At 55.0% G+C, this 27,981-nt stretch overlaps 2 protein-coding genes across 2 annotated transcripts; both read right to left on the bottom strand.

Annotated features, from left to right (window-relative positions):
- Positions 1 to 1,585: 1,585 nt before the first annotated feature.
- ERMN (ermin) lies at positions 1,586 to 6,017 on the bottom strand. The gene is made up of 4 exons (XM_054173563.1): positions 5,040 to 6,017; positions 4,646 to 4,698; positions 4,392 to 4,478; positions 1,586 to 2,260 (listed from the first exon to the last, which is right to left on the bottom strand). Exons 1-4 carry the CDS (start codon positions 5,368 to 5,370, stop codon positions 1,769 to 1,771), a joined length of 963 nt encoding a protein of 320 aa, XP_054029538.1. The 5' UTR covers positions 5,371 to 6,017; the 3' UTR covers positions 1,586 to 1,768.
- A 6,984-nt stretch (positions 6,018 to 13,001) lies between these two features.
- Positions 13,002 to 27,781, bottom strand: CYTIP (cytohesin 1 interacting protein). The gene is made up of 8 exons (XM_054177462.1): positions 27,587 to 27,781; positions 25,915 to 25,964; positions 24,946 to 25,000; positions 19,685 to 19,787; positions 19,458 to 19,551; positions 17,631 to 17,700; positions 14,799 to 14,865; positions 13,002 to 13,529 (listed from the first exon to the last, which is right to left on the bottom strand). Exons 1-8 carry the CDS (start codon positions 27,731 to 27,733, stop codon positions 13,051 to 13,053), a joined length of 1,065 nt encoding a protein of 354 aa, XP_054033437.1. The 5' UTR covers positions 27,734 to 27,781; the 3' UTR covers positions 13,002 to 13,050.
- Positions 27,782 to 27,981: the final 200 nt, after the last annotated feature.

Here is a 27,981-nt window from a genome sequence, read left to right as displayed (position 1 = left end):
AGGGTGCTGGAGCCCTGGTGCAGGCTGCCCAGAGAGGTTGTGGAATCTCTTTCTCTGGAGAGCTTCTCAAGCCACCTGAATGTGTTCCTGTGTGACCTGCCCCAGTTGATGCTGCTTGGGTGGTGGGAGGGAGGGGTGGACTCAATGGCCTCTAGAGGTCCTTTCCAACCCTTACCATTCTGTGATTCTATGACTCTCAGACCTGTCTGTAACACAGCAGAAGGTGGCAGTGGGCAGTGGCTGGCAGGAGGTGGCTGGCAGGGGAAGACAAGGAGGTGGCAGCAGGGGCAGACAGTAGCAAAGAGCACACCGGGGTGGCAAACAGGCACCTCTTGTGTTCCTCACCCTGCCCTGGCCGGTGTCACAAGGCTGCTGTGCTGCCAACTCATGCCCAGCACTGCTGACAGTGTGGGCCACATCTGTGGTGGCTGCTAGAGCAAGCCCCAGCCAGCTGAAGACAATCCATTGTCTGAGTGTGGCTGCATAGAACCATCAAGGTCGGAAAAGACCTTTAAGATCATTGAGTCCAACCATAACCCAACCATCATGACCATTACTGTCAGAGGGTAGGAGAGCTCTGCAGAGGGACCTTGCCAGGCTGGACAGATGGGCAGAGTCCAACAGGATGGCATTCAACAAGTCCAAGTGCTGGGTGCTGCACTTTGGCCACAACAACCCCATGCAGTGCTACAGGCTGGGGTCAGAGTGGCTGGAGAACAGCCAGGCAGAAAGGGACCTGGGGGTACTGGTCAATAGTAGGCTGAACATGAGCCAGCAGTGTGCCCAGGTGGCCAAGAAGGCCAAGGGCATCCTGGCCTGCATCAGGAACAGTGTGGCCAGCAGGAGCAGGGAGGTCATTCTGGCCCTGGACTCAGCACTGGTTAGGCCACACCTTGAGTCCTGTGCCCAGTTCTGGGCCCCTCAGTTTAAGAAGGACACTTGAATGTGTCCAGAGAAGGGCAATGAGGCTGGGGAGAGGCCTTGAGCACAGCCCTGTGAGGAGAGGCTGAGGGAGCTGGGGTTGCTTAGCCTGGAGAAGAGGAGGCTCAGGGGAGACCTCATTGCTGTCTACAACTCCCTGGCTGTAGCCAGGTGGGGGTTGGTCTCTTCTCCCAGGCACCCAGTACCAGAACAAGAGGACACAGTCTCAAGCTGTGCCAGGGGAGGTTTAGGCTGGAGGTGAGGAGAAAGTTCTTCACAGAGAGAGTTGCTGGCCATTGGAATGTGCTGGCCAGGGAGGTGGTGGAGTCACCATCCCTGGAGGTGTTGAAGAGGGGATTGGATGTGGCACTTGGTGCCATGGTTTAGTAGTCATGAGGTGTTGGGTGACAGCTTGGACTTGATGATCTCTGAGGTCTTTTCCAACCCTATTGATTCTATGATCTATGATCCATACGCTCCTTGAACACCTCCAGGGATGGTGACTCCACCACCTCCCTGGGCAGCCTGGTCCAGTGCCTGGCCACTCCTGCAGCAAGCCAATCATCCCTAATAGCCAGAAGCTGGAGAGAAAAGAAGAGGAGGACCCTTGGATCCGAGGGGATGGATTTAGCAAAGGGATTATTTATTGCGTGGCGCCGCGGCCAGCCCTGCCCGCCCCCACGGCGGTCACACGCTCACGGGGGGGTCACCAAAGCATGTACAAAAAGGAGAGAAGCAGTGACCCTGGTGTGGTGCGAGGAGACACCTCTGGGGTGGGGGCACACACAAACCGAGCGAGCCAAAGCCAAGAGCCCGCCCAGCTGGGCCGGCCGTGCCCCACCTCAGTTCACAAGTGCATCATGGACTCGAACTCGTCGATGCGCTGCTTGGTGTTTCCTTTCCGGATCCTGCGGTAGGAGATTGTGTTGTACCTGGAGTAGCTGTGCCTGGAGATGTCGTTCTTCTTCCCCAGGCTGGGCTGCTCCCTGCCTTTCTCCGCCTGGGAGGGGTTGCAGCCAGGGGTGCTCGGGGGAGATGCCTCCTTGCCGCTGCCTGGCGGTTGTAGGTGGGACACCTCGCTGTTCTCCTTCTTGATGTCGATCACCTGAACTTCGTCCTCTTCTGTGTCCTCTTCCTCCTCCTCCTCCTCTGCTTCCTCCTCCGTTGTGTTCCCTCTCCCATCAGCGCTGGCCGTGGGGGTCTCCACCGCCTCCCTGTCGGGGGTGGCGGCCAGCCCCAGCTCCCCGCTGCTCACAGAGGTCTCCTCACTGCCGAGCCCTGCAGCAGACAGAAGGCATGAGGGTGAGGACAGGCTCAGCACCACCTCCACGCCCCTGCCCTACACCCTGTGGCATTAGGCTTGGAGACTTACCACCTCCTGCCACCAAAGCTGCATGCTTTGAAGCTGCCTGGTGAGCAGTGCCCACGTCTCCAGGGTAGATACCTGCCACCACAGATGCTCAGGTGTGCTCTAGGAAGGCTTTGTGCTTCCCCAAACTCACTGCTTAAGGCCACCTGCCCATCTCTTTTGCACCACTCTCCCCAGACAGCCCTCCCCACATCCCTCCTGTAAAAGGAGAGGTGATGCAGATGCACCCACAGCCCAGCCTTGAGGAGGGGCAAGCAGCTCAGCATCCCCACCTACACCCCAGGACCACAGGCACTGCCACCCTGCAGATCTGCTCCTGCCCTTGGATCCATGGCTGGCAAACACCCTTCTGCAGGACTCTGCTGGGGTGCCTTCCAGACACTGTTCCCAAAGCTCTCAGCTCGGGCTCATGGAGCTGAACTCCCCATTCAGGAGCTGCAGTCCCTCCCCGTGGGGCAGACCCCACCACGGGACTGTGCTGGCCCTGTGGCAGGACCTTTGAGCCACATTCCTCCTTCAGAGGTGGCCCACCAGGCTGTGGTGACCACCTCCTGCCTGGCCTGTTTGTCCCACATTAAACATCTCAACAAATGGCCTATTCAAGGCTTTGCCTGTGGGGTCCCGAGCATTAATTAGAGCAAATTAGTTCGGGTACTAAAGAGCTGCCTGCAACTGGGAGCTGCAGTGCTTATGGCTGGGCCCGGGGGGAGGGGAGCTGTGCAGGGTTCTGTTGTGCACTCATAAAGCAAGCACAGCTCCATCCATGGAGCTCCACCTCCTCACAGCCTGGGCAGCTGCTCTCAAATGCTATTTTGACCCTGGCAAAGGTTCAGGTATTATTTTTCCCTTTTCCTGGGCAAAGCAAAGTCTCTGCGTGCAGGGCACAGCCTGAACGCCTCTTAGAGCTTCATTCCATGGTGCTGGCTTTTGCCAGGGCTGCCACAGCTCCTCCAGGTTGCCAGCCTGCTCTTCCCTGAGGAGGGGTGTCATACTGATGTGCCAGGTGACACACAGAAAATGCCAACTTACTGCTGCCAGTGGGTGTGGAAGTGGCAAAAGGGACCCAGCCCACAGGTCAGTGGCGAGGAGAACAGCAGCAGCAGCAGCCCCACAGCCAAGCTTCCCCTCATTCTGTGGCCTCCAAAATCAACCAGCTGGGCAAGAGCCCATGGGTAGGAAATGTGGAAGGGCAGGGCAGCAATGCCACCCACAGAGAGATGCAGCATTCCTCCTTTGATGGTGCTCAATAAAGTCCTCCCTGAGGAGCAGCCTCGAGGAGCAGATACTTTGGGAGGAGAAGATACGTTTTGAGCAGGGGATGCACTTTGCACAGGGTGTTTAAATGTGTCCATCTCTGTCTATAGAGTCACCAGGCTTTAATGAGCTGCTCAACACAGAGGCAGCTGTGAGGTCCAGCCTGGGCTCCAGCTGATTTCTACCATTTTCACCTAGGATTGAGCAGAGAAACCCAGGAGTAGATGTTTAGGAGAGCAACTTTCTGCTAGATGCTTGGGTGCCAGCGGGGTTTAGACACTTGGTGAGTCAGACAGGAGAAAGGGTTGAGGCTGAACATTTCTGACTGACAGCCTCCCTAGGCTGTCCTCTGAGCTCCCCAGCATGGAGCAGAAGATAAAGCATCTGCCAACCTCACAAGGCTGTTGGAGACCTCCTGGCTGAAGGCTCCATGGTGTTTCAGTAGCCCATGGTCATGGAGATACATGCAAACCTCAGGAAGAAAGACACCAGCCACATTTGCTAAGGCAGCTCTACAGATGGACATAAGGAGGAAATTTGGATGTAAGGAGGGAAATTCTTCCCAATGAGGCTGGTGAACACTGGAACAGGTTGGAGACATTCAAGATCAGACTTGATGTGGCCCTGGGCAGCTTGGTCTAGTCAGAGATGTCCCTGCTGCCTGCAGGGGGGTTGGACAAGGTGACCTTTGAGGGTTCCTTCCAACCTGGTGCAATCTGTGAGGCACTGCTCTCTAGAAGACCAGGGGCTGACTGAATTCAAACCCATCATGACCTCTGTGTATCACTGCCTTTGGAGGCTGCCCATTGCAGGAGAACCTTACATCCCACAGCATTTTCCATCTTACCTTCCTCTGGCTCCTGGCCTGCCAGCTCCATGTCCTGGGAGTCAGCTGGTCCCTGTTGTAACGTCCCACCACAGTCCTCTTGCTTCTCTGCAGGAGACACAAAGCAGAAGGCATGGGCTGGTGGAGCACTCAGGGAAGGAAACCAGAGTGAATGGTGGCAGACTGGCAGCAGATCCAGGGCAGATGAAGAAATGGCTCATTTCATCCTGCCCTGGGCAGCTAGGAGATCAGATTTGTCCCTAACTCTGAGTTACTTTCACAGCCACCGTGGGCTGGGACCTTGTCTCATACACAGAGTCCATCCTGGCTGTACACAACACAAGAGCTTTTCTTTCCAAACACTCAGAGTCATGGAATCATAGAATCCTTTCAGTTGGAAGAGACCTTTAAGATCCAACCCTTAACCCAGCACTGCAAGGTCACCACTAATCCATGGCCATCAGCACCACATCTCCATGGCTCTGAAACTCTTCCAGGGCTGAGGACTCCACCACTGCCCTGGGCAGCCTGGGCCAGGCCTGGCCAACACTTTCGGGGAGGAAATTGTTCCTCCAACCTAAACTGCTTCCCTGGAGCGATTTGAGGCCATTTCCCTTTTGGGGAAGGATTTATTTTTCTCTCTTTGAAGAAAGGCAGCCTTGCACCTACCTTTGCATTGCTCCTCTCCATCCACATGCACTGCGTCCGGTGCCAAAGAGTTTCTCTTCTCCTGCTGGTTTTCTCCGGCAGGTGGAGTGTGCAGGCTGGTGTCGGTGTTGGGGCTGGCGTCGGTGCTGGGGCTGGTGTCGGTGCTGGGGCTGGCGTCGGTGCTGGGGCTGGCGTCCGTGTTGAGGCTGGTGTCGGTGTTCAGGCAGGGAGCTGTCCCCGCAGGCTTCGCTCTCTCGTCGATGACCTCCGTTCCCTGCCGCGGGCCCTTCTCCGGGGCTACGCTCCCGTTGCACTCAGGCATGGTGGATTCCACCTGCACTTCTTCCGTCATACTTGAGCGCCCTGCCGTGCCCACCCGCCGGGGCCAAGCACCTCCGGGGGCCCCGCTCCTGCACCCCGGGGTGGGGAGCGCCGGTCCTCGCCCCTTCTCCCCGGGGCTCGTTCCCCCGGGCGGACGGTCAGGACGCGTCCCCTCTGCGCGGTGGCACCATCAGCTGTGCCGAGGGGTGGCCAGCGGGCTCTGGCCATGGGGAGACCAATCAGCACCTGGCCCTGCCGAGCCTGCTCCCGTTGCATAATTAAATGCAGCCTTTTGATGCCCATCAACAAACAATCTGAGGCAGGCGGCTCGGCGCTGGCACCGAGCGCGGCTCCCTCGGCCCCTCCGCCCCCGCGAACAAACAGCGATCTTGTGCTCGGGGCACAATGGCCCTTTGTGTCCCCGCCGGCTCACAGGGACCACCATTGTTCTGACCCCTAATTCCCGGGGGGTGACCGCCGTCCCCTGTGCAGCGGCCACCTAAACCCTCTTAACATTCCCCGTGGGTTTGTGTGCCCCTAAACCTGGCCCTGCCGTGCCCACACAATGCCCACATTCTGCACCTCTCAGGGACAAGCCAGCTGCCTGGGGAGGGCACATGGCCTGCACACAGCACAGGGACAAGCTCCTCTGCCACAGCCTCAGCCTGGCTGCCTCCTGCCCTGTCATAGAATCGTGGAATAGTTTGGATTGGGAGAGATCTTCAAGATCGTTCAGTCCAACCATGAGCCCAGCACTGCCAGCTCACCACTAAACCATGGCCCTCAGCACCACAGCTTTGAAACCCCTCCAGGGATGGGGACTCCACCACTGCCCTGGCCAGCCTGGCCCAGGCCTGGACAACCCTTTTAAGGAAGAAATTGTTCCTCATGTCCAACCTAAACTTCCCCTGGTGCAACCAGAGGCCATTTCCTCTTGTCCTGTCACTTGTTCCTTGGGAGAGGAGACCAACCCCGACCTGGTTCCAGCCTCCTTTCAGGGAGTTGCAGAGAGCAATGAGGTTTCCCTTCAGTCTCCTCTTCTCCAGGCTTGACAGCCTCAGTTCCCTCATCTGCTCCTCACCAGCCCTGTTCTCCAGACCCCAACCAGCTTTGTTACCCTTCTCTGGATGCACTCCAGCTCCTCAGTGTCCTTCTTGGAATGAGGGACCCAACACTGAACCCAGTACTCCAGGTGTGGCCTCAGCAGTGCTCTGTCCAGGGAGACAAATCCTGCCCTACTGCTGGCCGCACCACTGCTGATTTAGGCCAGGATGCTGGTGGCCTTCTTGGCCACCTGGGCACATCCTGGCTCATCTTCAGCTGCTGTCAACCAATACTTCCTTTTCTACCAGGTGCTTTCCAGCCACTCTGCCCCAGGCCTGGAATGTTCATGGAGTTGTTGTGTCCCAAGTGGAGGACCCAGCACTTGGCCTTGTTGACCTTCATACCATTGGCCTTGGCCCATTGATCCAGCCATTCCAGGTCCCTCTGTAGGACCTCCTACCCCTCCAGCAGATCAACACTACCATCCAACTTGTGTTCCACAAACATTCTGAGGGTGAACTCAATCCCCTCACCCAGATCACTGAGAAAGATACCAAAGAGAACTGGCCCTGGTGCTGAGCCCTGAGGAACACCACTTGTGAGGGGCCACTGACTGGATTTAACTCCATTCCCCACCACTAAGTCCCCTGCTATGTGAAGCCCATCTTCAGGGCTTGGCTTCCAGGGAGAGAAGATGAAACCCAAAAGCACAGCCAAAGTGATGTTTTGTGGTAAGATGGGAACCAAGCTGCCAGGCTGTCAAGGCCAAGCCAGGCAGGTGACAGGATCACAGGATCATAGAATTGTTAGGGCCGGAAGGGATCTCAAGGATCATTCACTTCCAACCCCCCTGCCATGGCCAGGGACACCTCACACTACAGCAGGTTGCTCACAGCCACATCCAGCCTGGCTGCAAACACCTCCAGGCATGAGGCTTCCACCACCTCCCTGGGCAACCTGTGCCAGGCTCTCACCACCCTCGTGGGGAACAACTTCTTCCTAACATCCAATCTCAATCTACCCATTTCTAGTTTTGTTCCCCCTGACACTCTAAAAAGTCCCTCCCCAGCTTTCTTGTAGGATGCCTGCTGGCAGCCCAGGCAGGTCAGTGTGGTGCTGCTTCTTCCACACAATCCTCTTCTGCAGAAGCAGCAGAAAGTCTCTCTAAAGGAGTATCAAAGGGGCAGGAGATGAGACCAACACTTAGGGACAGGCATCTGCTGGAGAGAGTCCAACAGAGGCTATGAGGATGATGAAGGGACTGGAGCACTGCCCTGTGAGGAGAGGCTGAGAGCCCTGGGGGCTGTTCAGTCTGGAGAAGAGAAGGTTGAGAGGGGATTTAATCAATGTTTATCAATATCTGAGGGCTGGGGGTCAGGAGGGAGGGGACAGGCTCTGCTCAGCTGCTCCCTGGGATAGGACAAGGGGCAATGGATAGAAACTCCAGCACAGGAGGTTCCACCTCAACATGAGGAGGAACTTCTTCACTGGGAGGGTCACAGAGCACTGGAACAGGCTGCCCAGAGGGGTTGTGGAGTCTCCTTCTGTGGAGCCTTTCCAGCCCCATCTGGATGTGTTCCTGTGTGACCTGTGCTGGATTCTATGCTCCTGCTCTGGCAGGGGGGCTGGACTCAATGATCTCCAGAGGTCCCTTCCAACCCCTAACATCCTGTGAGCCTGTGATCAGTGGGATTTCCAGCAAGCAGGAGCCAGAGGGGAGCACACAAGGAGCACTGGGGTTCTTCTGACCTGGCTGAACTCACCTCACCCCTGGTTCCCAGGGCCAGGTTTATGTAAGGGGGTAATCTCCTGCCCTGAGTGACTTTGTGTGCTCACATAATGCAACAGTTCTGGCATCTTTGGGCTTTAGGGCTTGGAAAGCCTCTTGTTGAGTTCAGAGCTGGATTAGAAATGGATCCAAAGCCCTTCCACTGGTTTTGTTCCTCGGTGAGTTTGCATCTCTAAACAAACACCTCCTCATCATTGTCATGCAGATGAGGGAATCCTAGAGTGGGTTGTGTCAGAAGGCACCTCAAGGATCATCCAGTTCCAACCCTGCTGCCATCAGCAGGGACACCTTCCACTCAACCAGGTTGCTCAAGACCTCATCCAAACTGACCTTGAACACCTCCAGGCAGCTGGAAATATTTGTCCAAGCAAAATGGATGGTGAGGCCTGAAAGTGAATGGGCAACATGTAGGTGCCCTCAGGAGGAGAAGCTGTGTGCCCAGCACAGGGTGATGGTGAGAGGCTGGGTACCTGGCATGGGATAGTGGTGAGAGTCTTGCACCCCTTTTGTTGCAGCCAGCATCAAGCCTGGGGCTTGAGTGTGGGGCAAACTCCTGGCCAGGCTTCAAAACTGAAGCAACCCAGAGCTGAAACCATGGCATCATGCCCAAGGGGGAGCCCTGCTGGCCCAGGAGCCACAAAAGCTCCTGCTGTGGTGACAGGACCCTGCCTGCCTTTGCTGGTGCCATCTGTTGGTTAGACAACCTCTTCTCATCTGTGCAGCCTGGCACTGCCAAGGGCAGTGTGGTGGCACTGCCACACTCTGTCTCAGGCCACCAGCTCTGCACTGCAGTGGTGCTTCCTGGGGCAGACCTGGTGCCCACAGTGAGGTTGCTTTAGTTTCCTTATCTGTGGGTGGCACAACCCTGTCCTCTGCAGCTGGTCTGTGCTGGGAGCACAGCAGCCAGTTCTTGGCTTTGGATCACATGTGCTTCTCTTTTACCTGGCAGGGGCAGCATGAAGTCAGTGACCTGCAACATCTGTGGCTTGTGATCTGCTCAGTGCTGGGTGCAACCAGCTGCTACATTTGGAACCTTCTAAAGCAGCTGCATGAGAAAGGAAACACAGGGTAGGAAAGCAGAACTGCCCACAGGAAGGCAGCCACCCCCCAAAGTGAGCAGAGATGCAGCTGCTGGTGTCATGGATCCACCTGACCTGCTCTGAGCACAGCTGAGATGGAGCAAGAGCCAGGACATGCAGGAGCACAGGCCCAAGAGAGGAATGCAGGAGCTCCTCTAGTGTTTTGTAGGATCATCAAATCCCAGACTGGTTTGGGTGGGAATGGACCTCCAAAGCTCATCTAGTCCAACCCCCCTGCAGTCAGCAGGGACATCTGCAACCAGAGCAGGTTGCTCAGAGCCCCAGACAACCTGACCTGGGATGGTTGCAGGGATGGGGCATCCCCCATCTCTCTGGGCAACCTGGGACAGGGTCTCACTACCCTCAGAGTCAAACATTTCTCCCTTCTCTCCAGTCTGAATCTCCCTCTTTTAGCTCAAACCATCACCCCTTGTCCTGTCACAACAGGCCCTGCTAAGAAGTCTGTCCCCAGCTTTCTCATCAGCCCCTTTAAGCACTGAAAGACCACCAGAAGAAGGCCACCAGAACATCTCCATTTGATGCAGGGTTTTGAGTTCAGGAAGGGGTTGCCTAAATCTGGGCATGGAGAAGCCCCTGTTCAGTGGTGAGGAGCCCTTAGGAGGTGAGGCTCAGTAGCACTCAGCAGATTCACTAAAGCGCTGGGTTTAAAAAAGAATTGCATTCTTCAGAGCAGCTGCACTTCTTTCTGATGTGAACTCCAGCTGGGATGAGAAGAGGAAAGGTCATCCCTTGGCTGTTAGGAAGTGAAGCAAACCCTTCAGCCACCCCATGGTCAGTGAGAACACCTCCTCCACTGAAGGTCCACAGCCCCAACCCCATGACCCACAGCATCACCGTGCAACGTAGCCCACATGCCCACCCTCCTCCTCCCCCACCTCTCAGCACCCTCCCAGATGGCTCCCTGTGAGGACAAAAGCCACTTCAGAAGAGCTTTCTTGCTCATCTTGTTCTCTGAGCTGCTTGGCTTGCCTGTGAGCTCCTTCCTGCCCTCAGCAGGCTGAGGCACCTCGATCTCGGCTCCCATCGCAGCGTCCCCGCAGAGCTTGCCTGTCACCCACATCCTGTTTCCAACCACAGCTGTGAACATCTCCTGTTGTCATCTTGCAGCTACCAAGGCATGTTCTCACTGCTGCTGGAAGAGCATCATTTATTTGGCTTTTCTGAAGCTTGAGTGTCCAGGCTCATTCAGCACTTCCAGACTGAAAGCAAGCATGTACAGACTCATGGAATCACAGATGGGTTTGGGTGGGAAGGGACCTCTAAAGCTCATCTAGTCCAACCCCACCCTGCAGAAAGCAGGGACATGTGAAACCAGAGCAGGTTGCTCAGAGCCCCAAACAACCTGACCTGCAATGGTTCCAGGCATGGAGCATCTCCCACCTCTCTGGGCAACCTGGACCAGGGTCTCACCAACCTCAGCATCAAACATTTCTCCCTTCTCCTCAAGTCTGAATCTCCCTCTTTTAGCTCAAACCATCACCCCTTGTCCTGGCACAACAAGCCCTGCTCAGAAGTCCTCCCCAGCTTTCAGACTGGCCACTTCATGCCCAGAAAAGGCATCAGAAGGTCTTCCTACAGCCTTCTCTCCTCCAGGCTGAACAAGCCCAACTCTCCCAGCCTTGGCCTCATAGCAGAGGGCTTCCAGCCCTCCCATTGCTGCTATGGCTTCCCCTGGCCCCACTCAAACAGGTCCACATCTCTCTTGTGCTGAGGACTTCAGAGCTGGCCCCAGCACTGCAGGTGGGAGTCTCACCACCTCCTTAATGCTTGCAAGAGACCCGACAGAAGCCAGTTCAGACTCTACTGGCTTAGCAACCTTCACTGACGATAGCAGTGCTGGGAACAGGTTGTTTTCACCTGAGGTTTGTCTCAGAGGGGAGCTCTGAGGTTTCTGAGAAGCCCAAGAAAGCCTGCCCCAGCAGCACTGCCTGGTAAACAGCAGCATGTTCTGCTGGGTCAGGAGAGGAGTGACTCACACAAGGCATTTAGATTGCATTTAAAATTCCTCCAATTGTGTTTGAAAAAACATCATTAGGTGGCCTGGGTGGAACACGGAGCCTGCCCCGGTGTGCCTGAGGGAAATTGAATTCTCTTTCTCCTCACTTCTCTGCCCACACTTATTAAATCACCTCCTGGAAGTTAACCTGGCCACCTGAAGCCTCTGCTCCTACAGAACCATGAGCAGCTGCTGAGCTTCCTGCCGAGGAGCAGCAGAACACCAGCCCCACGGGCATCTCCCGCAGCCCTGGGACTGCAGAGGGACCAGTTGCAGGCACAGGTCTCCGAGGAGGTCCCCAGAGCGCGACCCACCACCAGCTCCAGGCACAGAACAATCCTGCTCGTCCCTGCAGGACAATCCTCTGCCTTTATTTCACCTGCTTTGAGGAGGCCAAATCAACCTGAGCTGTGCAGTCAGGGCACTGCAGGAGGATGAGCTTCTTCCCAAATATGCTAAAATTCTGGCCTGGCAGCTTTATCCCAAAGGAAGACAAAAGGAGGCTGAGGTTACCCCTTCTGGCTCTCTACTTGGAGCCAGGTGGGGGTTGCTTTTTCCTCCCAACAAGAGGAAACTGGTTCAGGTTGCCCCAGAGGGAGGTTTAGGTTGGACATGAGGAATGATGTCTTCCCCCTGGCTTGGCCCAGGCTGCCCAGGGCAGTGACGGAGTCCCCATCCCTGGAGGTGTTTCAGAGCTGTGTTAGGTATTAAGTAATAGGTTGGAGTTGATGATCTCTGAGGTCTTTTCCAACCTGGGTGATTCTGTGATTCTGTGGTGGCTGAGCTCCTGGCCCACTCCAGCACATCCATGCACATCACCCACCACAAGCCACAGGTGGTCCTCTGCCCTTCATCTCAGAACATTACTCCCTGGGGCCTCTGTCACACAACCTGGGCTCCATCCTCTTTTTGGCAGGGCTCTGTCACTGGGTTGAGCAGAAGCTCTGTTAAAGACCTTTGGAAGGACATCACTTTGGGAACAGGAAATGAAGAGTTCTGCATTCAATCACCAACTGACAGAACACTAAAGTATGCTGAGGAAGCTCTGCAAAGGTTCTTTGCACTTCACAGTTGGTCATTTTTCAGGTTAATGAAGAGCTCCAGGGTGTGCCCTGATTAAAAATCAATATAATTAAAGACCCCTAGAGCTTTGTAGGTAGCCACAGTACCATTGTCTAGAGGATGGCCATGCAGTGCCACCACACTTCACCCACTGCCTGAGCTGCTGCTCTCAGTCCCAGGCTGTGCAGAAGTCTCACACAGAGTCCCAAGCATCAAGGATCATAGAATCACAGAATTGTTTGGGTTGGAAAAGACCTCTAAGATTGAGTCCAACCATCAACGTGTCCCCAGGTGCCATGCTCACAGGTTCCTTGAACACCTCCAGGGATGGTGACTCCACCACCTCCCTGGGCAGCCTGTTCCAGTGCCTAACCACTCCTGCAGCAAAGAAATTGTTCCTCATCTCCAACCTAAACCTGCCTTGGCACAATTTCAGGCTGTTTCCTCTTGTCCTATCACCTGATATACTAGGGAGAAGAGACCCCAAACTCTGTCCAAGCTCCTTTCAGGTAGCTGTAGAGAGCAATGAGCCTCAGTCTCCTGCAGGCAGAACACTCACAGTTCCTCAGCTGCTCCTCACCAGCCCTCTTCTCCAGACCCTTCCCCAGCTTTGTTGCCCTTCTCTGGACCTGCTCCAGCCCCTCAGAGTCCTTCTTGGAGCGAGGGCCCCAAAAGCGCCCCCGGTGCTCCTGGTGGCGAGGGTGGACGACCCAGGTGCTGTCAGACCCGACTCTCTTCCTCCTCCACCGCCCGCTGGAGGCCGGGGATGAACTTCAGAAGCTGCTTTCTGACGCTGGCTCTCCTGCTTTTGCGCGGGAGGGTTCCGAAACTGCCGCTGCAGCTGCCGCGGTAGCTGCCGGCCTCCCACAGCGGGGACATGGAGCCGCTGCTGGCCAGGCTGACGCTGCGCATCCTGCGCAGGGACGAGCTCCGCGCAGCGCCGTCCCCGGCCCTGGGGAGGAAGCAGTCATCGTCCAGGCTGGACTGGCGGCTCAGGCTCTCGGTGGCCGAGTCCTCGAAGGCTGCGCTCTGGCAGCAGCTGTCGTCGCTGCCCAGGGTCATGGAGCTCAGGCGGGAGCTGCTCTCGCTGGAGAAGCGAAGCTGCCGCGGGAAGAGGGCTCCGGGAGTGCCGCAGCCGCCCGGCCAGCTGGGCTCCTCCAGCCCCAGGGCTGCCAGCACAGCGTTGGCATTCACCTCCCCTGGAAGGGAAGCCCCAGAGGAGTGTGAGTGTGAGGAGTTGAAATTTCCACAGACACCCCCACACACATTAGACTAGACTAGACTAGACTAGGCTAGGCGAGAATAGAATACAATAGAATAGAATAGACCAGACCAGGTTGGAAAAGACCTTTGAGATCAAGTCCAACCTATCACCCAACACCATCTAATCAACTAAACCATGGCACCAAGTGCCTCAGGCAGGCTCTTCTTAAGCACCTCCAGTGATGCTGACTCCACCACCTCCCTGGGCAGCACATTCCAATGGCCAATCTCTCTTTCTGTGAAGAACTTCTTCCTAACATCCAGCCTAAACTTCCCCTGGCACAGCTTGAGACTGTGTCCTCTTGTTCTGGTGCTGGTTGCCTGGGAGAAGAGACCAACCCCCACCTGGCTGCAACCTCCCTTCAGGGAGTTGTAGACAGCAAGGTCTCCCCTGAGCCTCCTCTTCTCCAGGCTAAGCAACCCCAGCTCCCTCAGTCTCTCCTCACAGGGCTGTGCTCCAGACCCCTCCCCAGCCTCGTTGCCCTTCTCTGGACACATTCAAGTGTCTCAATGTCCTTCTTAAATTGAGGAGCCCAGAACTGGACACAGGACTCAAGGTGTGGCCTAACCAGTGCTGAGCACAGGGCAGAATGAGTTCCCTGCTCCTGCTGGCCACACTGTTCCTGATGCAGGCCAGGATGCCATTGGCCTTCTTGGCCACCTGGGCACACTGCTGGCTGATGTTCAGCCGCTGTCAATCAGTAGCCCCAGGTCCCTTTCTGCCTGGCTGCTCTGCAGCTACTGTGACCCAAACCAACCAGCCCTGGGCAAACAACCAATCAACTAAACCAACCCTGGGCAACCAACCAACCAACCAACCCAGGGCAACCAACCAACCAAACCAACCCAGGGCAACCAACCAAACCAACCCACCAATCAACCAAACCAGCCCTGGGCAACCAAACAAACAAACCAACCCAGGGCAACCAAACAAACAAACCAACCCTGGACAACCAACCAAGCAACCCAATCCCTCCCCTGACAAGCCCAAGATAAGGATGGAAAGTCTTTTCAGCCCACATCTGCTGAAGCAGATGAGCAGGATGAATCAGTCAAGCAGCATCCAAATTCATCATCCCTGGGAAAAAAAAAAAAGCTTTCCCAGGGCCAGCCCCACTGAGAGGAGAAAGAGAAGGCAGATGAGGAGGTGGCAGGGTGGCAGAAGCCACCACCCTGTGGTTTCTCAGCCAGACATGAGAACCTACCGTGCAGCAAGCGCTGCTCCTGCACCAGCAGCGAGCGCAGCTCCACCACCTTCTGCTGCAGGCTTTGCTGTGGGGAGAGAAGGTACATATCACACACACAGCTTGGGAAGCTCCAGGCGTGCCCCCAGGATTCTTTCTGGAGCTCCCTCAATGCTCTGAGCAAGAGCCATGTACAAGGACACTGGGAGAGATTCCTTCTCTGTGGAGTCTCCTCCTCTGGAGAGCTTCCAACCCCAGCTGGGCATTGTGCTGCTGGGCAAGCTGCTGCGGGTGCCCCTGCTTTAGCAGGGGGGTTGGACTGGATGATCTCCAGAGGTCCTTTCCAACCTGACCCACAAGCTACCAAGGCTTGTGACGCAGCTTTCTTCCAGCTGCTCTTCCCACTGGAACACTTCCTGGTGGCTTTGGCCAAACCAGACACAGAGGGTGGCTCCAGCTTCCCAGCACTGAAAGAGGCTCACCAGCAAGATGGGAGCAAGGAGAGCTTCTAAAGATAATTAGCCTGGAGAAACTTGCTCTCACCACCTCTACATGAAGTAGGTTTTAGAAGTTTATAGTCCACTAAAAAACCAGGAAATTGCATCCAGTGAATGCTGAGGAGCTGTCCAAAGGCTCTCCTCATCCAGACCCAACCAAAAGAGAGACTGCATCCTGGTCCTGGTCACACCAACCTAACTGGAACACAGGTGGGATGGGCAGAAGGACTGCTGCCTGGAGCAGCTATCTGACCACAGTTGGATACCACAGTGGGGGGGGATGCCAAGCAGTCTATGTCCCAGGCACTGGGTGATGCACCCTGAGGGCAAAGCTTGCTTTGTGGAAGCCAAACCTGGGACATTTCACACTCACAAGCATGTCACCACCTCACTGTGGTCTCAGCAGCTGAGCACACCCCTCAGCAAGGCATCAGAGAGGGGGACAAACACAACTGAGGTTCTTCCACCACAGCCACATGCCCAGAGTCACCCTGTGCCCATGCTCCTGGCAGAGGGGTGGCACTGCTGGGAAAGGGCCCTTAGCTGAAAATTCCCCTCTTGAGACAGAGCCTGTCCCAGAAGATTGTGAGATTTGGGCTCTATTGTCTCCCTGGCAAGGGGCACGGCGGGGAGGGAGCCCATTGTGGTGGCTTCACTGATTATTTGACCCTGGTTTCCAAGAGAGCAGCCCCACCAGCTGGTCATGGAGCTGTGCTCACTGAATCACTGAATCACAGAAACATTCAGGTTGGAAAAGACCCTCAGCATCACCAAGTCCAGCCCAGAACCCTACTCTACAAGGTTCAACCTTAAACCATATCCCCAAGCACCACATCCAAACCACCTTTAAACACAGCCAGGGTTGGAGACTCAGCCACCTCCCTGGGCAGCACATTCCAATGCCTGACCACTCTTGCTGGGAAAAACTTCTTCCTAATGTCCACTCTAGACCTAGCCAAGTCATAGCTTGAGGCCATTCCTCCTGTTCTGTCACTAATCACCTGTGAGGAGAGACCAGCAGCAGCCTCTCCACAACCTCCTTTCAGGTAGTTGTAGACAGCAATGAGGTCTCCCCTCAGCCTCCTCTTTTCCAAACTAAAGAGCCCCAGCTCCCTCAGTTGCTCCTCATAAGATTTATGCTCCAAAATAAATCTTATGGCTGGGATGGAAGCCTCCTGCTGCTGGGGTCTCACTGACACAACAGTGACCTGGCTCTGGGGTCCAGCTCGTTTCTCACCGTGTCTCAACGAGTCCCCTGGCCAGGTGGCCTCAGCATACCCAGCCACCACCCCAGCTCCCACCAGCCTCAGGCACTGGGGACACAGTCAGGTGCAGTAGTACCACCTGGAGCACTGTGTCCACTTCTGGAGCCCCTAGTACAGGAAGGATTTGGAGGTGCTGGAAGGTGTCCAGAGAAGGGCCATGAGGATGAGCAGAGGGCTGGAGCTGCTCTGCTATGAGGACAGACTGAGGGAGCTGGGGCTGTTCAGTCTGGAGAAGAGAAGGATCCCAGGAGACCTCATTGTGGCCTTCCAGGATCTGAAGGGGGCTTCAAGAAAGCTGGGGAGGGACTTTTGAGGGTGTCAGGCAGTGATAGGACTGGGGAGAATGGAACCAAACTAGAAATGAGTAGACTCAGCTTGGATGTTAGGAAGAAATTCTTCCCCATGAGGGTGGTGAGAGACTGGCACAGGCTGCCCAGGGAGGTGGTGGAAGCCTCATCCCTGGAGGTTTTTGAAGGCTAGGCTGGATGTGACTGTAAGCAACCTGCTGTAGTGTGAGGTGTCCCTGGCCATGGTAGGAGGGTTGGAACTGGCTGAGCCTTGAGGTCCCTTCCAGCCCTAACAATTCTATGATTCTATGTGAGGCCAGCATGGCTCCTGCTCTCACAACCATCTCCCAACAGCTGCAACCACACTGAGCATGCAGGGCTTTGCCCCAGTGCTACCTCCAGGCTCAGACTTCCCAGCTTTTCCCACCATCCAAGAGCCTCCCATCACCCCCTGGTCAGTTCCCTCCTTCAGAGAGAAATTAGCATCCAGCTGCAGGGGCCCAATGCCCCAAAGCAGGCCAGCTAGTTCCAAAGGTATGCTCCAGACCCCCACCATCAGCCTTGGAGGGGAATCCAAGCTCATGGAGCTCTCATCCTGATCTTTTCATCCCTGCCTATCTTCTAGGCTGAAGTGATGGTGGCCAGCACGACAGGGACCACAGGTGGGGGTGCTGGCAGCAGGGCACACACAGGTGCCTGCCCTGCCGGGATACCCAGCCCCACATGCACCCACCTGACCCATCAGCAATGAACCCCCACCAACCCTCTGCCTTCAACAAGGGCTTGGCTCATCACTGAAGTTACCTTCAGGAGGTGCAGCTTGGTCTCCAGCTCCATTTTCCTCAGGAGCATGGCCCCGTTGACAGTCTCTAGCCTGTGAGGAACAGGAGATGCTGGCATCAGAGAGGAACGGGCTACCAAGCTCTGTCAGGATTGCCAGACTGTGCTGGTTTGAGCCTTAACTGGGAGTTAAGAGCTCAGATGGGGGCAAGGCTGAGAATCTCTCCCCCCTCCTCCCTCCCAACAGAGAGGGGGGGGAAAAAAGGAAGGAGTAAATCCACCAAGCAATAATTTGGAGTCGGCCTGGAAGTAGAGAGGTAAAGAGTTGTCTTTAAACAGTATATATAGAACAATAACAAGTAAGGTTCCCAAGGGCAAGGAAAAAGGATGGATGGGAGGGGGACAAAGAAGAATACAAAACCAGTCTCTTTCTGAAGAGGCACAGAGGCTGCAGGGAGAAGGATCAGGCCCGACCATGTAGCAGAGGAGCAGGAGGGCAGCCTCTCATCCAGGAGAGGCAGGAGCCAAAAGGAGCCCTAATGACTGCAATGTCCTGCTTTTTATACCCTAGCTGGGCAGGGAGGGGGCAGTGGAACAGACTCAGTTTCCCAGGGGGGAAAACACCCTGCAGGGAGGGCAAAGCACCTGCAAGCCCTCCCCCCTGTTTGGTTTCTTTTCATTAACCCACCACACAGACCCCACCCCACGTGGTGCCACAGGGACACTGGCAGCAAACACATGTGGAGACAGATCTGGCTGGACCCTCTCCTTCCATGGGTGTCTTCAGGTGCTGGTGAAAGATAAGCAAACACATAGCAGGGGCAGGAGGAAAAGGACTAAGAGCAAGAAGGACATTGAGGGGCTGGAGCAGGTCCAGAGAAGGGCAATGGAGCTGGTGAGATGTCTGGGGAACAGGGATGGTGAGGAGAGGCTGAGGGAACTGGGGTTAGCCTGGAGAAGAGGAGGCTCAGGGGAGACCTTCTTGCTCTCTACAACTCCCTGAAGGGAGGTTGTAGCCAGGTGGGGGTTGGGCTCTTCTCCCTGGCAACCAGCACCAGAACAAGAGGACACAGTCTCAAGCTGTGCCAGGGGAAGTTTGGGCTGGATGTTAGGAAGAAATTCTTCCCAGCAAGAGAGATTGGCCATTGGGATGTGCTGCCCAGGGAGGTGGTGGAGTCCCCATCCCTGGAGGTGTTCAAGAGGGGAGTGGATGTGGCACTTGGTGCCATGGTTTAGTAGCCATGAGGTGTTGGGTGACAGGTTGGGCTTGATGATCCTTGAGGTCTTTTCCAACCTTTATGATTCTATGATTGTTCAGCCTGGAGAAAAGGAGGCTGAGGGGAGACCTCTCTACAGCTGCCTGGAAGGAGGTTGGAGCCAGATGGGTGTTGGTCTCTCCTCCCAGGGAGCAAGAGGAAATGGCCTCAGGTTGCACCAGGGGCGGTTTAGGTTGGACATGAACAATTTCTCCCCCTCGAGGGTAGCCAAGGCCTGATTCAGGCTGTTCAGGTCAGTGGTGGAATCGCCATCCCTGGAGGGGTTTCAGAGCCTTGGAGATGTGGTGTTGAGGGCCATGGATTAGTGGTGACCTGGCAGTGCTGGGTTAATAGTTGGACTCAATAAGCCTCAAGGCCTCTTCCAATCAAAACCATTCTATGACAGGGTGGGCAGCACTGGGTCACCTTCCTAGAGCTCCTCTGCCCAGCCCTCCCCTACAGGACGAACGTGGCTCTGCACAACCAGACCATGGAGGTTTCTTGTCTCTGGGACAACACAGGACTGCAGGGCAGCAGGAGAAGCTCCCAGGAGGACAGACTATTAAGCTCAAGACCATTTGAAGGAGGGACCTACCTTAAATAGTTCCCTGAAGACTTTATCAAGTCTACTATTTGCTTGTGGCTGAAGCCATCAGTGTTCACCCCATTGATGCTGGAGAGGATATCACCTGTTGGAGATACCCAGGGGTCAACATGAGTGTCTGGAGGTCATGGATGACTTCCACGTGCTCTACAATAAAAGCAATGGGGGGGAATAGGAAGATAAGGCCACCCTCAGCAGGAGAGGACAGGAACAGTTACCAGGTTGAAGGCCAGAAAGATGGGCAGGACTTTCTTCTTGGATTTTGCAGATGCAAGTGAACACTTCCAGGGAGCAATCGTTTTGGTGTGGGAGCCTAATGGTCTGTAACACCCAAAGGACACAGGGTTACCAGCAATACAGGAATTACAACCTAATAGTCACAGAATCCTGTCCACCCCCCTTGCTTTAGCAGGGGCACCCACAGCACCTTGCCCAGCAGCACAATGCCCAGCTGGGTATGGAAGCTCTCCAGAGAAGGAGACTCCACAACCTCTCTGGGCAGCCTGCTCCAGGCCTCCAGCACCCTCACACCAAACAACTCTTTCCTCATCTTCAGGTGGAACCTCCTGGCTTCCAGTTTGTGCCCAGTGCCCCTTGTCCTGCCCCTGGGCACCACTGACAAGAGTCTGGCCCCAGCCTCTTGCCCCTCACAGCTCCTTTAGCTCTTGCTGAGCATTGCTCAGATCCCCTCTGGAGCTGCTCTTCTGCAGGCTCCACAGCCCCAGGGCTCTCAGCCTTTCCTCCTCACAGAGGAGCTCCAGGCCCCTCAGCACCTTTGTAGCATCCAACCATGACCCCTCCAGTTCAGGTTAGCTACTGATAAAAGCACAGCATGCTGTGCCCTGTCCCTCCACACCACATCAGGCTGTGTCAGGGGAGGTTTAGGCTGGAGGTTAGGAGGAAGTTTTACACAGAGAGTGATTGCCCACTGGAATGGGCTGCCTGAGGAGGTGGTGGGGTCGCTGTCGCTGGGGGTGTTCAGGGCGAGGCTTGCCAGGATGCTTGGTTGTATGGTTTAGTTGATTGGGTGGTGTTGGATGATAGGTTGGACATGATGATCTTGAAGGTCTCTTCCAACCTGGTTTTGTTCTATTGTTGTTGTTCTATCTCAGGAGCTCTTTGTTCTCCTTTGGGAAAGCTCTGCCTGTTTCATGTTGCTGACCTGAGAGACAATGGTTTCCCCTTGTCCTGTCCCTGGGCATCACCGACAAGAGTCTGGCCCCCCACAGGTCCTTTATCTCTTGCTGAGCATTGCTCAGATCCCCTCTGGGGCTGCCCTTCTCCAGGGTACACAGCCCCAAGGGTTTTCAAGCATCTCTTCACCAGGGAGATGTCTTTTGACACCTTTTGTGCTGAGCAGGGTGTGGTGCTCACCATGCAAGTGGGAACACCACAACGAAGCAGCCTGAAGATTAGCAACCCCATTGTGACAATGGAGAGCAGCAGACACCAAAGAGGGGCCTGCCCCTTGGTTTTGCAGAAACCCTGGGTTTAAATCATCATCAAAACCTCAGCCAGGCCTCTCTGGTGGCAGGATGTGCATTGCTTTACCGAAGGACACTTCACTTTCCCAGCCACAGCAGAGCTGGGTGTGCCTCAGGCCTCTCAGAAGGTTCTTTCATAGAATAGAATTAACCAGGCTGGAAAAGACCTCAGAGATCATCGAGTCCAACCTATCACCCAACACCATCTCATCAACTAAACCATGGCACCAAGCACCCCAGCCAGGCTCTTCCTAAACACCTCCAGGGATGGTGACTCCACCACCTCCCTGGGCAGCACATTCCAATGGCCAATCTCTCTTGCTGGGAAGAACTTCTTCCTAACATCCAGCCTAAACCTCCCCTGGCACAGCTTGAGACTGTGTCCTCTTGTTCTAATGCTGATTGCCTGGGAGAAGAGACCAACCCCCACCTGGCTACAATCTCCCTTCAGGGAGTTGCAGAGAGCAAGAAGGTCTCCCCTGAGCCTCCTCTTCTGCAGGCTAAGCAACCCCAGCTCCCTCAGCCTCTCCTCACAGGGCTGTGCTCCAGACCCCTCCCCAGCTTTGTTGCCCTTCTCTGGACACCTTCCAGCAACTCAACATCTCTCCTAACCTGAGGGGCCCTGACTCCTGGCTGTGAACACCATGTGAAGGCAGCTGGGGCTGCCAGAGAGCTTGGTTCCCAGTGAGAACTGGAAAGCAAGAAGAGTTGAACCTTCTTGTGGCCTCTTAACCCCATCCACGCACTACCCTGGAAGCATCTCATGCTCCTGACTTCCACACGGAGTCATCCTGAGGGTGGCTCTGGGTGCTGAGATGTACTGAGAGACTTGCCAGAGCAGAGGCTGGAAGGCCAGCAGCTCCTGCAGCAACAGGAAATGTCTTCTTGCTTGCATGCAGACCTCAGCCACGCCTGCCTGCCAAAACCGGTGACGGAGGCTGAGCTTCCTGAAACCCTGCCACAGCCACAGCTGCCCCAGATACAAGAAGGCTTGTTAGACCCCCACATTTCTCAGGCAGTGTGGAACAAATAGGGGTGAAGATCAAGCAGGGTCACATCTTAGCTGGCCAGACCACACCACTGCAGTTATTTCAGCCCTTAGACCCATAGGGAAACTCTGCATCAAGTGAAACATGATGGTCTTGGAGGACATGCCACTGCAAGTCACACAGTTTCTTTTCACCTGCTTCAGAGTGCTGGGTCCTACCTACCAACCTGAACAACTGGGCCAGACTGAGGGATAGGGCTTGGACAAAAAGGATGGAATTTCTCACACCTAACTGCAGCCACCTGGACAGAAGTGCTAGGTCCCACCTACCAATCTAGGCCAGACTGAGGGATAGGAGTTGGACAGAGGATGGGATTTGTTACACCTAGCTGGAGCCACCCAGACAGAGGTGCTGGGTCCCACCTACCAACCTGGGCCAGACTGAGAGATAGGAGCTGGACAGAGGATGGGATTTGTTACACCTAGCTGGAGCCACCCAGCCAGAGATGTCTTGATGTCCCCACCAGAGCTACCAGGAGAGCTGAACAACTTAAGGGCATGACTGAGGGTCCCAAGAGAAGCACTCCAATCAAGAGGGTGGAATTGCCTCTTATGTTTCTTCTTCTCCTCACCGTGGAAGGCAGCTGGGGCAGTTTTGGAGGGGACAAAAAGCTTTTAGGTGGCTGCAACAAGGACCAGAGATGTGCTACCAAAACATCTGCTCTGCAAATGTTTGGGCACTTTGGGAGCTCTTGGCCCCAGGCTCTGGTTCACATGTGGAAAGCAGGAGAAGCAGTAGCATGAGAGAAGCTCTGGCATTCAGCCACCACTGAAGCTCTCATGAGCTCCCTGCAGATGGTAGACCTCAAGTTTCACATCATCCTGCTCTGCCTGGCCTAAATTTAACTCGCAGCAAGGAAATTACAGCTTCTAACCAACAGCTTAGTATGGGGCAGCTGCTGCCTCTCCATCGCCTGGACCTTCTAGTGAAGCACCCACACTGGATGTAGGTCCAGCAAGAAGATGTGCCAAGAACAATTATTTTTAATCAGAACATGATGGAGAATGCAAACCTGCCCTTGCCAATGGCCACAAAAGCCCAGTAATTGACTCAATTATCCTCCCTCCTGAAAGCTCCCCAGTGCTGGCCAGCCGAAGCCTCCCTGCTCATTAGCCCCAGGATCCAACTGGAAGCGGTTAGGCTCTGCCCAACAGTCTCCTTTCACTCAAGATCCCATCTTCCCTTCTGCACAGAGAGCAGGGAGCTCTGTGACCGTGGCTCTGACACCAAAGGGAGTGAAACAGAGACATGAGAGAGTCTTAAAGGCTCACCAATGGGCTGCTGCCTGAAGGTCAGAGTGCTGTGGTACTGCCACAGCCCCCTGCACCAGTACAGACCAGGGATCATCCTGCTGGAAAGCAGCTCCATGGAGAAAGACCTTGGAGTCCTAGTGGCCAACAAGTTCTCCATGGGACAGCAATGTTCCCTTGTGGTCAAGAGGGACAAAGGTATCCTGGGGTGCACCAAGGAAAGTGTATCCATCAAGCCAAGGGAGGTTCTTCTCCCCCTTTAGGCTGCCCTGGTGAGACCACACCTGAAATATTGTTCTGGGCTCCCCAGTTCAAGAGGGACAGGGATCTGCTGGAGAGAGTCCAACAGAGGGTGGAACAGGGACTGGAACATCTCTGCTATGAAGAAAGACTGAGAGACCTGGGGCTGTTTAGTGTTGAGAAGGCTGAGAGGGAACCTTATTAAAGTCTATAAATATCTGAGGGGTGAGTGTCAAGATGAAGGTGCCAGGCTCTTTTCAGTGGTGCCCAGTGATGGGACAAGGAACAATGGGTACAAGCTGGAACACAGGAGGTTCCACCTCAACATGAGGAGAAACTTCTTTGCAGTCAGGGTGCTGGAGCTCTGGAGCAGGCTGCCCAGAGAGGTTGTGGAGTTTCCTCCTTTGGAGAGATTCCAAACTCACCTGACCGTGCTCCTGTGTGGCCTGCCCTAGGTGATGCTGCTTTGGCAGAGGGGCTGCACTCAGTGATCTCTAGAGGTCCCTTCCAACCCCTAACATTCTGTGATTCTGAGCTCCCAAAACTGCACCCTGTTATTCCTGGGCTTTGCATTTATGACCAGGATTTTCCAGCTCTGCTGACCGTGAGTCACTTGGCTCACAACCAGCCACAGAAGAGAGGCCTCCCATCAGCAGCACTCCTGACGGGACCCTGCTTTGGCCCTTTGGTGAGTGGTTGACTTCCACACCTAACAGAGTTTGTTCCCTTATGATTTGGCCCCAAAAGTCATGCTAAGCAGTTATGATCCAAAATCATAGCAAAACCCAGCATCTGCTTTAAACATACATCCCTCTCGTGCAGAGAGGCAGACACTGAGGGTGGTGAGACCTTGGCCAAGGTTGCCCAGAGAGGTGGCAGATGCCCCCATCCCTGCAACCATCCCAGGCCAGGTTGTCTGGGGCTCTGAGCAACCTGCTCTGGTTGCAGATGTCCCTGCTGACTGCAGGGGGGTTGGATTGGATGACTTTGAGAGGTCCTTTCCCACCCAAGCAAATCTGGGATTCAATGATGCTGTGTCAAAGGAGGCAGAAAGATGCTAGGGTAAGGGATCTTTGGAGAGAGAGCATTTTGAGCTCTCTCTTTTTAGATGAAAACATTCTTCTATACAATTCTCCCCCCAAATATTCATTTGTGGGGGTGAGAAGGCATGGCCACTGCCTCACACTTGGCCACTGCCTCACGCTTGGCCTGGGATGAGATTTCTTCTGCATTCAATGCTCTGACTTATGAGAAGGGCAGAAATCCTCATCCATGGACTTAGCTCTGAGAAAATCCTTGGAGTAGCATCCCAGGCCCTGACCAGCACTGTGCACTCTTCACATATCAGGAGGCACCAACAGACACCTTTCTGTACTCTAATGTTGAGGCTGTGACACTTTGGGGCTTTGCACCACATCTGATGTTTAACCAAATCAACTTGGCACTCAAGCCTTACCTGGATTTCAAAGCCAAACAGTTCCTTGTCTTCTTTTAAGATAGCAACCAGGTGTCTGTAAAGAGAACACAAAGTTCTGGCTGAACACTCAGGTGCCACCACTTCACTTTGGCCAGAAAGCCAACCAGAGCCTGGGCTGCAGCAAGAGAAGCAGAGCCAGCAGGGCAAGGGAGGGGATTCTCCCCCTCTACTCCGCTCTGCTGAGACCCCACCTGGAGCACTGTGTCCAGTTCTGGAGCCCCTAGCACAGGAAGGAGCTGGAGGTGCTGGAAGGTGTCCAGAGAAGGGCCAGGAGGATGAACAGAGGGCTGGAGCTGCTCTGCTATGAGGACAGACTGAGGGAGTTGGGGCTGTTCAGTCTGGAGAAGAGAAGGCTCTGAGGAGACCTCATTGTGGCCTTCCAGGATCTGAAGGGGGCTCCAAGAAAGCTGGGGAGGGACTTTTGAGGGTGTCAGGGAGCGATAGGACTGGGGGGAATGGAACAAAACTAGAAATGGGTAGATTGAGATTGGCTGTTAGGAAGAAGTTGTTCCCCATGAGGGTGGTGAGAGACTGGCACAGGTTGCCCAGGGAGGTGGTGGAAGCCTCATCCCTGGAGGTGTTTGCAGCCAGGCTGGATGTGGCTGTGAGCAACCTGCTGCAGTGTGAGGTGTCCCTGGCCATGGCAGGGGGGTTGGAACTGGCTGATCCTTGAGGTCCCTTCCAACCCTAACAGTTCTATGATTCTATGATGTCTCTGTCTTTCTACCCCAAACCATTGTGTGCCCACCACAGCCCACCCCAGTGCTGGCCTTCCCTCAGACTTTGTGTTGGGCTCCTTACCCAAACTCAATGTCACCATTTCAGCTGCACAGCCCAGGTGCTGGACACTACTCTTAGCCCTGACCTCATGAGGGCTGCTAGGTCCCCAGGACACACATTTCATGCAGAATAAGTGAAAACAGGGCTTACAGAAGAATCTTCTCATACCTTTGTGGCCTGGAGGAGTCACCCAAGGAGCTGGATCTGGCTAAGGCAAGCTGCAACCAGAAATGGGGATGGAAAAGGGTCAGTAGGTTCATGGCTCTCTGAGGCATGTGGCTAAAATCAGTAGTTTAGAGGAAAACTGCAATGACCTGGTGACATCCCACCACAGAATCACGGGGTTGTTCAGGCTTGAAAGGACCTTTCAAGTCTAACCATTAACACAGCACTGCCAGGTCTCCACTGAACCATGGCCCTCAGCACCATCTCTCCACAGCTTTGAAACCCCTCCAGAGATGGGGACTCCACCACTGACCTGGGAAGCCTGGGCCAGCCCTTGACCATCCTCAAGGGGAAGAAATCATTCCTCATGTCCAACCTAAAGCTCCCCTAGTGCAACCTGAGGCCATTTCTTCTTGTCCTATCACTTGTTCCTTGACAGGAGAGACCAAACCCCGAGAGGCTCCAACCTCCTTGCAGTGAATTGTTGACAAGAGAAAAGGTTTCCTCAAGAGATATAATTTCTCCCCAACTTCATATTGTAAAATTATAACCTCAGCACCAGTCAGAAAAGCAGAAACCAGGTAGAACTTATGGTGCCTGCAGACAGTTCCCTCTCCAGCTGGATGCACAGCATTCCTCCACTGATGCATGGCCATGGCAAGAAGCATCCCAGATCCCTGCTTCAGGCCAGAATCATAGAATCAATAAGGTTGGAAGAGACCTCAGAGATCATCAAGTCCAACCTGTCACCCAACACCTTATGACTACTAAAACCATAGCACCAAGTGCCACCTCCAATCCCTTTTTGAACACCTCCAGGGATGGTGACTCCACCACCTCCCTGGGCAGCACATTCCAATGGTCAACAACTCTCTCTGTGAAGAACTTTCTCCTCACCTCCAGCCTAAAGGTCTCTGGCAAAAGCCAGGATACTGAACTAAAAATGTGGAGTCATAGAGTTAGAATCATAGAATTGTTAGGGTTGGAAGGGACCTCAAGGCTCAGCCAGTTCCAACCCCACTGCCATGGCCAGGGACACCTCACACTACAGCAGGCTGCCCAGAGACACATCCAGCCTGGCCTTCAAAACCAGAATACTCCAAAATGGAAACCAGCTGATGGTAGGTGCTCTCTGTCAGCAGTGCATAAAGGAAGACAGCCCAGCCAGGCTGCAGTGAGGGTGGCTGTAAAGGAGCAGCCAGACAGCAAAGCTCGCAGGAGGAGTGATGGAGGAGAAGCACTGCCCAGGCAGGACCACAGCTTGGTGGACAACTTGTGTACCCAAGCCCCCCCCCCCATCAAGCAGAACATCTCTTCCAGACTCCTCTCAGGACCTTCCCACGCTGTGGTGCTGCAACGATGTCACTGCAGTCCCAGTCCAGCTCAGCACCCACAGGTGCTCCTTCCAGCACCCCAAAATCAGGAGGCACAGGGAGCTGTGAGGTCACCTGGGGAAACTTGGCCATTTCTGCACAACTCTGCCAATGCAGGCTGTGAGCAGCTCTCCAGGTGGGAGGGAGAAATCTCCCTCCCATACCCAGGAGCCATCCCCCTCCCAAACCCAGGAGCCATCCCCCTCCCATACCCAGGAGCCATCCCCCTCCCAAACCCAGGAGCCATCCCCCTCCCATACCCAGGAGCCATCCCCCTCCCAAACCCAGGAGCCATCCCGTACCTGCTTGCGCCCACGTGGCAGCGTGCCCACCGTGTTGGCCAGGTGCTGGACCCTCCTGCTGTCCGTTGGCACAGCCTGCTCCTCATCAGTGCCAAAGGCAAAGAGGTTGGCATTGTGGTTCTGCTGCAGGAGCTTCCTGAGGGCCATCTCGGTGGAAGGGGGCTCAAAGCAGCATTGCTCGGCCCTGCGGCGGGGCTGAGGGAACTAAGCCACCCTCGTCCCTGGGTGATCAGAGGCAGGGGCAGGAAAGGAGCCACGTGAGCTGTGGTTTGGGTGCAGGTTATGCAAATCCCTCCCAGTCACACACCAGGGCAGGGGCTGTGCTCCTAGCAGGGCTCAGAGCTGGGCTTGGCGCTGGCAGAAATCTGCTTAACTTCCCCACTCCGGCACACAAG

This window comes from Dryobates pubescens, chromosome 2 (assembly GCF_014839835.1).
Source record: "Dryobates pubescens isolate bDryPub1 chromosome 2, bDryPub1.pri, whole genome shotgun sequence".
Classification (NCBI taxonomy): domain Eukaryota; kingdom Metazoa; phylum Chordata; class Aves; order Piciformes; family Picidae; genus Dryobates; species Dryobates pubescens.
This window is presented reverse-complemented; position numbering and strand designations above follow the sequence as displayed.